This window comes from Talpa occidentalis, unplaced genomic scaffold, assembly GCF_014898055.3.
Source record: "Talpa occidentalis isolate TD23 unplaced genomic scaffold, MPIMG_talOcc4v2.1 talOcc4.7, whole genome shotgun sequence".
Classification (NCBI taxonomy): domain Eukaryota; kingdom Metazoa; phylum Chordata; class Mammalia; order Eulipotyphla; family Talpidae; genus Talpa; species Talpa occidentalis.
This window is the reverse complement of record NW_023605083.1, coordinates 87,763,897-87,775,596: the sequence shown is the minus strand read 5'-3', so window position 1 is coordinate 87,775,596 and position 11,700 is coordinate 87,763,897. Positions and strand designations below refer to the sequence as shown.

Here is an 11,700-nt window from a genome sequence, read left to right as displayed (position 1 = left end):
CCTTGCTTGTGTTTATGAATTTTTCACCCATCCTCCTTCCCAAAGAAAATGTCCCAGAATGTTGACTCCAGTCCCACAGGACTACTTCTTGTCCACTCCTGAACGTGCAGTGATCAAGCATCCACAAATGAGCTTCTCTCCATCCCCACCTTGACCCAGAGTATAGTCAGGTGTGATGGGTGACTGTAATCCTCATAGCCCCAGTGACAATTTGTCCTAGAGAGGTCCTGGGTAATTGCTTTGCCTTTAATGAGTTCCTCCAGGATCTGGACTCCTGTGGGATCCAGGGTCCCTCATGCCCAGGGGTGTGTGGAATGGGGGATGTGAGAAGGATGCTGCAGATGCAGGTGACGACTGCAGAAGCAGGTGACGACTGCAGAGGCTGTTACTCATGTAGTTAGTGAATAAAGGGGAGGAGGCCTTGGGTCAGGGTCCTGGAGCTGCCCTGAAACATGCTGGGTAAGTTGGGCAGAGGGTGAGTGAGCGGGTCCATTGGGATCCTTCCAACCTGAGGCTTTTGATGTCCCAGATTGGAGAGTTTTTCAGCTATGTCCCTTCATTTCTCACCTCTCTGCCTTCCAAAACTTTTCCACATTCTAGAAATATTTTGAATAATATTCACCACTTATATTTTTATTGCTAATGAAATTCATACATGTTGCTTACTATTACAATCATGAGGTTGTATCAATATCTCTGTGAGGTATTTTAATAAAGAGATTCTTAATTTACTATATATTTGAGTTAAGGGGACTTAAAATAGCTTGGATAGACCCACCTTCTCAAAGATTCTGATTGTATTTATTAGGAGAGGGTGCAGTAATCTATATTTTAAAAATGTGCTGTTTGCAAAGTGTGATCCACAGACCAGAAGAGTTGCCACCATCAAATGTTAGATTTGTGTTTATAAAATGTAGAATTTTAAGCAACATAAAAGACCTAGTAAATCAAGCTGAGCACTTAACAGGGGCCTTTCGGAGTTCATTATGTAAATTAAGTTTTTAGAAGCACTATCCTTTGTGATTCTTGTGTGCAGTCCAGACTGAGAGCTACTAAGAAGTGAATATCATTAATGGAGCCACCGAAGCTCACATACCTGGTCTATAAGTGTTGGCTCTCTGGTTTCTGATTGTAGTAAGACTCTTTTTTTAAAAAAAGATTTATTTATTTATACAAGAACTGGGGTACAGTCAGAGGCATGGGAGTGTGAGAGAATTCACCAGAGACAGAGCAGGGAGCAGAACAGGTAGACTGACCAAAGACACTGCTGAGGGGAGCAGCGGGCGAGACAGGAGAGGTCTGCAGTGCCATGTGGGATTCTCGCTGGCCGGCCGGGATTGAACCCGCGGTGCAGGGGCTGCGAACAGCTTCACAGCGTAGTACTCAACCCGCTGCGCCACTGGGGAGGCCCTGTAATAAGACTCTTGACACAAGAAATAGGTCTCACTCATTTAACAGGGCAAGAAAATCCTGAGGAGTATATGGAACTTCATGTGATGCTTTACTTCACTTTACCACCAGAGCATTTGATCCACCTGCAAGAATTAACAATGTCGCTCATTGCATAGTACCAGCAACATTGAACTCAATTATGTTTCTTTACAGAAGGATGTCCCATATTTTTGATGCTCCTACTTAGCTTTCTTAGTTCCAAGGCAAACTCTGAGGTATGATACCTGGGAAGCACTGGAGAAAGCTCTCAAATAGAAATGACCTTTATTTGCCCCCTTTGCCCAAAATTACTGAATATCTCCTTCAGAGTAATTTTTTTCACAGCAGTATCGCTGAATCCTGTGGCTATCAACACAAGGAGAAAAAAGACACCGTAGCTGTTTATACTGGGTTGCCTGTTTAGGTTAAAGATAGTGTTACATTCAGAAAATAAAAAGCAGTGAGGTTTTTTTTTTTTTTTCTGGGAGGTTTTAATAGGAACAGATAGTCTGACTAACAGGAAATTACAACCCCACTGTCTTTAAAGTTGAGGAATGCCCATCAGCACTTAGGACACATTGGCTGGTCCAGGCGCTGTGGCAGGCCTGGTGCTCCTGCAGTCATAGGGAGGCAGGGCCTCTTCTGAATGCAGCTCATAGTCCGGGGCAGGTGGGGAGGGCGAGTGGGGCAGGGTGAGGAAAGGGGTGGGTAGCTCAGCTGAATGGGGGAGGACAAGCACAGGACCCTGGGAACAGCAGCAGGCGCTCCCCTGACCTGGGGAGACAGGGCAGGTTTAGCTGAGTAAGTGACGTGTGATATACCTGAAGGGAGAGTACAGTAAAGAGGTGAAGAGGAAGCAGAGGGAGAGTGCCAAGCAGAGGAAGAACAAGTGCAACAGGCTGGAAGTAGGAAATGGTGACTTTTCAGCCCAGCGTTACTGGGAGTGGAAAGTGAAGATACGGCGTGGCTAACGTTCAGGTCATAAAGCACCTTTTGGGCCCTTGAGATAGATTTTGTATGGGAAACCAAGAGGCTGAAGTGGGTGCAGATGCTCTGGAGCTGGAGGCTTTCCACCTGCTTTCCTCCTTCCCCTGGTCCCTGTCAGCTCCAGCACCCAGAGTCCACCTTCCCGTGGCCAGCAGGCAGTTCTAGGCCAGTTCTGTGCTCTCCGCCGTGATGGCTGCGAGGGGTCTGGGTCCTCAGCCTCTGGCCCCCGCAGTCCCCTCCTGCTCCTTGCTCTGCTAGCTGTGGGTCTGGCCGGCGCTGGGGGCTGAGAGGCCAGAATATTAGCCGAACCATTCTTTGTGGCAAAACATGAAGATAGTTCAAGGATTTTTTACAAGACAGCGAAAGATGGATTCGCCCTATGGAATACCTGAATGACAAAAATAAAGTTTGACCTTGCAGTATCTCCATTAACGGATGTGGAGAAGAAAAATTAAGGATCAGACATGCTCATTGCAACAGAAATGGATAGATGTAAAGTAAGGACAGAACCCTGATGACTGTGGTGGGATTGAAGTTTCTAGTGTCTCTTCAAAGTCTCTGGGCCCCAGGCATTGCTGTGGTTGCTAAGTTGTTGAAGACGGGAAATTCATAGCCCAGCTTCTCCTGCAGCTGTTTCTGTGAACCTTCCTTCATGTTTCAATTCTTAGATCCTTTGGGCTTTTTGATGCTGTGATTTATAAATGGGCAAGTAATATAGTAACAGTTCATAGTGGAAATGCAAATAAGTGATATAAAAACTCATATATCTCATGATAACTGTCAATTATCAAAATGTAAATGGTTTAGAATTTGATGCCAGCTTTAGCAGATTAACAGCTGCTAACATTGGTTTATCTTAATGAATTCCCATTAGAACATCTTACCTGCAATACTAAAGTATTGACTAACTGAATAACTTTGATCTTCAAATCATAGAAAAATATTAACTGTACTAGTAAAATTCGAATGTCTGTATCCTGGCAAGTAATACTAATTTGTAACCAACAGTGAAGTTCATCTTTTGGTTGTGCTGGAAAATTCCTGTTGTATTTGAAAACTGATTTCAATATTTTCTGTATTTGGTAAAGGTACATTAAAAAAAAAAGAAATTTTGCCTTTCTCTTAAGAGCACTGGTAGTCGAAGAAGACTTTAAGGAGAGGATGATCAGATTTTTATCGTAGGATACCAGGGTGAAGAGACTGAAAGAAGGGGAGCATGGAGGCAGGGAGAGGAATTTAAGAGGCTGTTTGAGTAGCACAGACACGGTATGTCTGTGGGTCATGGGTTTGGGGATATGAGTGCATGAGAGAGAGAATTAAGTGGCAGAATCTATAGGACCTGACTGATTGCATATTGATAGTGACTGAGAGGAGGTTGATAGAGAAAGGAGGAGATGAAAGAAAACTCTTAGGTTTTTGACTTGAACGTGATTTCTTTTATTGAGATGAGAGACTTGGAGGAGTGGATTGGGAGAGGGACAGGGAGATAATGATTACACAATTCTGAAGGTAAGAGAGGTTTACCCATGAGGGTCTGATGGTAATTGATGCCACCGGTAAGGATGCAGATGTAGAATTATAAATGAACGGTGTTTAGGAAAAAGCTCTAGGAAACACTAATAGATAAGAAATGGTTGGGGAAGAAACCAATCACAGTTATTGAGAATGAATGAAGTGGACAGTATTAGGAGAACCAGTGTGATAGCATAGAAGCTAAGAGATTAGAGTGACGAGTGACGGGAGGGAGGAGCCGCTATTGTGACTAATTGCGATGCTATTTACTGAGAAGTGAAAATAAGTTTAGAAAGTGTCTTTGATTGAGTGATATGGTGTATTTCTGGTTATAGAGAATGGTGACTCAGAAAATGAGGGTGAAATACATGACTACAGATAAACAGAATATGTATCAAAGAAATATGTTCATTTTTATTCAGGTTTTTAATGGACTCTGCTATTTTCTCCTAAAGATACTGGAAACAGAGCATGACAGGAAGAAATCAAACTGTCATATCAGAATTTCTCCTCCTGGGCCTGCCCATCAGGCCAGAGCAGCAGAACCTGTTCTATGCCCTGTTCCTGGCCATGTATCTAACCACCGTCCTGGGGAACCTTCTCATCATCGTCCTCATCCGCTTGGACTCTCACCTCCACACGCCCATGTATATGTTTCTTAGCAATTTGTCTTTCTCTGACCTCTGCTTCTCCTCTGTCACGATGCCCAAGTTACTGCAGAACATGCAGAGCCAGGTCCCTTCCATCCCCTACGCCGGCTGTCTGACCCAAATGTACTTCTTCCTGTTTTTTGCAGACCTGGAGAGCTTCCTCCTGGTGGCCATGGCCTATGACCGCTATGTGGCCATCTGCTTCCCTCTGCACTACACCAGCATCATGAGCCCCAGGCTCTGTGTGTCCCTGGTGGTGCTGTCCTGGGTTGTGACCACCTTCCACGCCATGTTACACACTCTGCTCATGGCCAGGTTGTGTTTTTGCGCAGACAATGTGATCCCCCACTTTTTCTGTGACATGTCTGCTCTGCTGAAGCTGTCCTGCTCGGACACTCGAGTTAACGAGCTGGTGATATTCATCATGGGGGGCCTCATCCTCGTTGTTCCATTCCTACTCATCATCATGTCCTATGGACGAATCGTGTCCTCCATCCTGAAGGTCCCTTCTGTCAGGGGGATCCGCAAGGCCTTCTCCACCTGTGGCTCCCACCTCTCTGTGGTGTCGCTGTTCTATGGGACAGTCATTGGTCTGTATTTAATCCCTTCATCTAATAATTCTACTGTTAAGGAGACTGTCATGGCTATGATGTACACTGTGGTGACCCCCATGCTGAACCCCTTCATCTACAGCCTGCGGAACAGAGACATGAAAGGGGCTTTGGGAAGAGTCTTTAGCAAAAAGAAAACTCCCTTTTACCTATGACAATAAGGCTTGGGATGTTTACATAGTTTATTCAGTAGATGCGCTGATACTAAGTTACTTTGCAACTTTCTGTTAAGTGGCATACTAAATAATTATCCAGTCAGTAGAAAAGATGAAGTGGAGGAGCACAGTTGAACAAGAAAGAGGATCCTAGTGACACGCTGGGAAGGTCTTCCTTTTGGTTCTTCCGGGGAGACCCTGAGGAAGCATAGTTTTAAAGCTTTTAAATGATATTTCTGACTCCATTAGCTTCACAGCTAATTTATCATGTCTTCATTTTTTTTTTTTTTATTCAAAACTCTGCTTCAAATAGTCATCTGTTCTCCCTGGTCAATGCACACTAAAACTCAAACCCCTCCCTTTCCTGGCTACCTCTGCTCAAGTGAACTTTTCATTGTTGAATACAATGAACATATTCTTACCTCTCTCTGAGTAAGGGATCAGATCATTCTATCTCTTAACCTTATCTCTTCTGTTTTATTTTTATGTCTACATTAGCTCTCAGGCCCCACCTGAACCGCCTGTGAGCGGTCTGTTTACATTGCTCCAGCAGTTCAGTGTGTCTTAGGGAGCTAACTCAGCTCTGGGCACCTAAGTTTACTCCATCAGTTATTGGGGTAGCACCCAGAGTCTGGTTAACAGCTTATGTCACTCTCCTGCTTGATATTTGGAATTTGTCAGCAGACTTTATACCCTTTACCTGCTCTACTCTTGTAATGATTCCGCAAGGGCATCATTGCCATTTTAAAGATTAAAAAATGCACTCAATTACCCATCCATTCCCTGACACTGTAATTTACTGATCTGAATTCTATCACTATGGATTACATTGCTTATTCTTGTACTTCATATAAAGAGGAATCATATATGTTCTTTTGTATTTTTTGTGACTCTCAAAAAATAATTTTTTGAGATTCATTCATAGAGTAGTGTGTTTGTTCCTTTTGAATTCTGAGCCATTATTACAAATAAGGCTACTATGAATATTTTCATATATGTCTTTTATTGCATATATATACATGGGGCAAAATTGTCAGGTCATAGAATATGCCTATATTCTAATATAGTAAATATTATCAAAGAGATTTCCAAAGTGATCATACCAATTTATATACTTATAAGCAGTCTGTTAGAATTCTGGTTTCTTTACATCCTTGTGACACTAATATTGAAAATCTTTTAAATCTTTTAAATATTGCTTTTAGTTAAATTATTTTGATTGAGGTAATGTTAAAAAGGCCTCTTGCCCTAAGCAATATAAAGATTCAGTGCAATCCTTATCAAAGTTGCAGTTCTTCAAAGAAACAGAGGAAACATTGTTGAAAAATATATGGAATCTACATAAGACACCATTTTATCAAATAATCTTGACAAAATAAAGAACAGAAGTTTCATAGATCTTAAACATTCTTACAAACTGTGGTAATCAAAATGGCATGGTATTGAAATAAAAATAAACACACAGACCAATGGATTTGAGACCTAGAATTAAGTCCATACTACCACAAGGGAGTGATCAGTATAAATGGAGAAAGGAAAGTCTCCAGCAAAAGGTGCTGGGGAAATTGAACAGCCATATGCAAAAGAATGAAACTAGACCACTGTCTCACACCATACACAATAATTACTTCAAAATGATTCAACGACTTGAATGTGAGACTGGAAACCATAAAATATATAAGACAAATAGGCCAAAAAATCTCTGAGACATTGTCTTTGGGAACTCAACTCCAACAAGGAAAACAAAAGCAAAAATAAACAAATGGGACTACATCAAAGTGAAAAGCCCTTGCACACTTATTTGAAGGGATAGATGCACTTCTCTGTTCATTACAACACTATTCACAACAGCCAAATTATGAAAACAACTTAAGAGCCCAATGACAGATGAGTGGATAAAGAAGAGGTGGTATGCATATATAATTCACCTTGCTGTTTGTGACAACATGGAAGGAAATGGAGGGGATGGTGCTAAATGAAGCAAACAGAAGGAGAAAGACACATATCAGATGATTTCACTGCATGTGGAATATAGAGAAACAGAGCAAAGGAACAGACACAGCTAAGCCAAAAGAAACTCTAAAAATTGACTGCAGAATTGAGGCTACCAGAGGGCAAATGTGGGGGCTCTGTAGCAAATGGCAAGAGGGTCCAATGGATTATTGGTGCTTGAGTAATAGTATGGTAGCATCTATCTAAGGAGTTTTGATCCTATACCCTAAATCTATAGAGTGTTGTAAACCACTGTTGACTCAATAAAAAATAAAACAACTTAAAAAATGCCTTTCAAAAGTCTGTGAAATCTGTTTACTGAAGCTGTGACTAGAATAAGAGATGAGCCAAGAGAACTTAAATTGGTTCTTAAGTATCTCATATAGTTCTCAAGCAAGCCATGAGGGGATCTAACAATAATTCCACAGAACTGGAAGTGGAGGCTACTGCATGGACATTTTGTGGTCCTTAAGTGAACAGATAAAGAGCAGAACTGCTGTTCTGAGGTAGTGTCATTGCTAGCCAGGGAAAATTGAGTTATTCTACACAAGTGGAGCGAGGAGGACCAGGTGTGAAATTCTGGGGATTATTTAGGTGCCATGTTCATGTCATATAATAAATGTTAATAAAGGCGACACAAATGAGGATTCAAATTCTTTAAGAATGAGGGTTGGTATTGTACTACTACTATGTAAAGAACTCCAGTTAAGATGGTGGACAAGGAAAACGTGGAATTGGTAATATAAGATGGAGTGATATATGTTAACTCTGGCTTTCAGATAGATTGCAGGGTGAGGAGAGCTGGAAATTAGGTAGTCATGGTGCTTGTGGACCGTGGTAGAGATGATGGTGGTGGCAGGGTGCTATTAAGGATTTCCTAGAGAAGTATGGAGCTAGATGTCCCTCCGCTGGATATACATCTGGCTTCCTTTCAATATTGCCCTCAGGAAGAACTGAACATGATCTGGGAGTTTACCTTTTCTCTTACTCTGGTCCTTTCTATATGTCTGCATATGGTTGCATCATAGAGACCTGATCCTTGTTAACTGCAGGTTTCTCTCTCCCCTGGGGAATTGGGTTGTAGTGAGATTCTGCCAACCTGTGTTCTCTCTGATATATGTGTCTTTGATGGTGGTACTCAGTTCAAAGACCACTGATGGCTTCTTGTTGCCCAACAGGATAACATCTCCACACAAAGTATTTTGGGATATTCACTGTCTGGCCCTTGCTTGTGTTTATGAATTCTTCACCCATCCTCCTTCCCAAGAAAATGTCCCAGAATGTTGACTCCAGTCCCACAGGACTACTTCTTGTCCACTCCTGAACGTGCAGTGGTCAAGCATCCACAAATGAGCTTCTCTCCATCCCCACCTTGACCCAGAGTATAGTCAGGTGTGATGGGTGACTGTAATCCTCATAGCCCCAGTGACAATTTGTCCTAGAGAGGTCCTGGGTAATTGCTTTGCCTTTAATGAGTTCCTCCAGGATCTGGACTCCTGTGGGATCCAGGGTCCCTCATGCCCAGGGGTGTGTGGAATGGGGGATGTGAGAAGGATGCTGCAGATGCAGGTGATGACTTCAGAGGCTGTTACTCACATAGTAGTGAATAAAGGGGAGCAGGCCTTGGGTCAGGGTCCTGGAGCTGCCCTGAGACACACTGGGTAAGTTGGGCAGAGGGTGAGTGAGCGGGTCCACTGGGATCCTTCCAACCTGAGGCTCTTGATGTCCCAGTGTGTGTGATGATTTCTGGAGAGTTTTTCAGCTACACTCCTCTCATCTCACCTCTCTGCCTCCAAAGAACTTGCACATTCTAGAAATATTTTGAAGAATATTCATCAATAATAATCTTGTTATTACTAGTAACAGTCATAAATGCAATTGCCCTGTAGCATGTTCTCACAAGTTGTATAAGTTGGTCATACAGTAGCTCGTAAGCTAGACTTTCATGAAACCATGGAGTCCTTGTTTTATTTCAGAATCACCATTCAAAAAATGGTGCAGAGGCCTCCTCTTAGAGACTGTGATTGAAGTTATCTGTGGGGATGGGCTGCATCTTTACTTCTGAAAGCAGCATCTGTTCTTCAACTGAATGTTTCACCTGTGGGTCACAGCTTGGGCATTTCTTGGTAATGAAAAATATTGGAGCTGGCCCATGAGTCAGAATCAGTGAGTTGCCAGAACTCCTGTGTGATTTGCATGGACATTAAATTCAGAGGCACTGCCCTAGGTGACTCCCCAGTGGAGTCCTGCCTGAGAACTACTGACTCAATAGGTGACGAAGATAAGAGGCTCCCGGCATCATCCGAGGCAACATCTGCAAGCGCTGTCTCTGCGATGTGATCTGTTGTCATAGCTCGATCCCAGAGACGGTCCCGCTCATTTACCGGGGAGCAACACAGGGAATGCCAGGGGTCTGATTTTCCCTAGATGTTTCCTCCCACTGTAATGCCAGTGTCTAAAGTCCAAGATCAAATTCTATTAAAGTGAGTGGATCAAGCAACTTTAGCAAGGAGAAAATCCCAGCAGATGGACGGAAATATGTCTTTTTTTTAAAGATTTATTTATTTATACAAGAGCTGGGGTACAGGCCAGAGGCATAGGGAGGTGAGAGGATTCACCAGAGACAGAGTGGGGAACAGAACAGGCAGATTGACTGAAATACACTGCTGAGGGGAGCAGCAGGCTAGGCAGGAGAGGTCTGCTGCACCATGTGGGTTGCTCCCTGTCCAGCCGGGCATCAAATTCGTGCTGCAGAGGCTGTGAACAGCTTCACAGGCTGCGTATCAACACTTGCGCCACCAGGGTGGCCCAGAAATATGTCTTTTTAATGAAGGAGTTCCCCATCTTTCAGTCTTCTCTCTTTCTTTATCAGCACTGAGATACCACAGGGTATATTAGTCAGGGCTCTTGGGAACAGAAACAATGGGAGTAATATCTGCATCTTTATCTGTATGTCTATCTGATGTCTCCATGTGTATGCCTATACCTAGATAGGTATCTGTCTCTACGATCAATATTATCTATGTTAGTAAAGAGAGTAATGTATCTGAAGTACTCTAGTATTTACTATGAGTTCAAATTCACATTCAAACGCTCTGTAATAAAATGTCTAACAGTGTAAAATGGTCAAGGGTAATGGATTTTTGTTATGGCATAATTTATTAGGAGTGGTGACTTTAACTTACCAACAATTTTGCTGTTGGGGGAATGCATGTCCCAGCTGAAAGACAGGCCATAAATAGTTATGAAACATCAGGCGATGTGGCAGTTTGGTGCTCCTGCTGTCATGAGGGAAGACAGAGCCTCTCCTGAATGGGTTCACAATCCGGAGTGGGACAGCTATAAAGAAACAAGCCCAGGGCATTGATGATATGGGAGAGGCAGAGGGTGCTGTGGACACACAGTAGCCCTACTAAAGAGATGTCAGGTTTGGCTGAGTAAGTGACATGTAATAAGCCCAAAGGATACGCATGTGAAAAGGGAGCAGGGTGGAAGGTGTCAGGCTGAGGTCAGCAAATCTCAAAGACTGGAGGAATGAACTGTGACTTTTTTTTTCACAATTTTGGAGGTCACATGAGGAGCACAAATTTGTTTGGAAACAATATTGTAGGGATCATTCTACTGGCCCTCTTTCTCCTCTTCTCTCTCTTTGGTGCTGTGTTGTTCGTTTTTGTCTTTGTGAGCTGCTACCTTGGCTGAATGTAGGATGACATAGAATATTCAGTCATGGCTGAGATCTGGAAGACATAATTCATCTTCTTGATTATCATGATCCTTTTATAAAGGCATCAGACATTGATCTGATGTCTTTAGAAGCTATGACACACAGAATATATTTATTTTAGTTAAAATCATATTCAGCAATAGCTATTACGCTTTACATTTAATTCTAATTGGCTTAGTTCAAAATCCATAAGACTGAACACACTACTGGTGTTTACTTTTTTCCTTTTAGGTGGCTTTCCTACAGCTTTACAGCAACCACTGTTCATATGAATTTTTTTTTTCCCAACCATTATGCTTTCTGACTTCCACGGTAATTATTCTAATACACATTTTATTTTGGGACTTAATTTTTGTCTTTTATTTTATTTTTGTGTTCATTGCATAGAGGGATATTTCTCAATAGTTTATTTTCCCCTACCACCTTCCCTGGGTTGTGACTTTTAAGTTTAGCACTTTGAGGAAGGGGCTGTGAGTGTCATTATGCAGCCAGGGAAGCTGTGGAGGTAGAGTGTTGCATCAGGCAACACCACACAGATGAAGAAATGGGAGTCATGGAGCAGGCTACATAACGCAGAATGCTTCCGAAGAGCAAGATCCTGGCCTTTTTATTGATAGAAGAATTATATAGAATCAGTT

The 11,700-nt window shown here is 42.5% G+C and overlaps 1 protein-coding gene across 1 annotated transcript; it reads left to right on the top strand.

The window, feature by feature from the left end:
* The first annotated feature begins 4,401 nt into the window (after nucleotides 1–4,401).
* LOC119231310 (olfactory receptor 1E5) lies at nucleotides 4,402–5,346 on the top strand. Its single transcript, XM_037493068.1, has one exon. It carries the CDS (start codon nucleotides 4,402–4,404, stop codon nucleotides 5,344–5,346), a length of 945 nt encoding a protein of 314 aa, XP_037348965.1.
* The last annotated feature ends 6,354 nt before the right edge of the window (nucleotides 5,347–11,700 follow it).

Bases quoted from the DNA above. Each gene is read 5' to 3' on its own strand.
- LOC119231310 (XM_037493068.1), top strand. From the start codon at position 4,402: ATGACAGGAAGAAATCAAACTGTCATATCAGAATTTCTCCTCCTGGGC.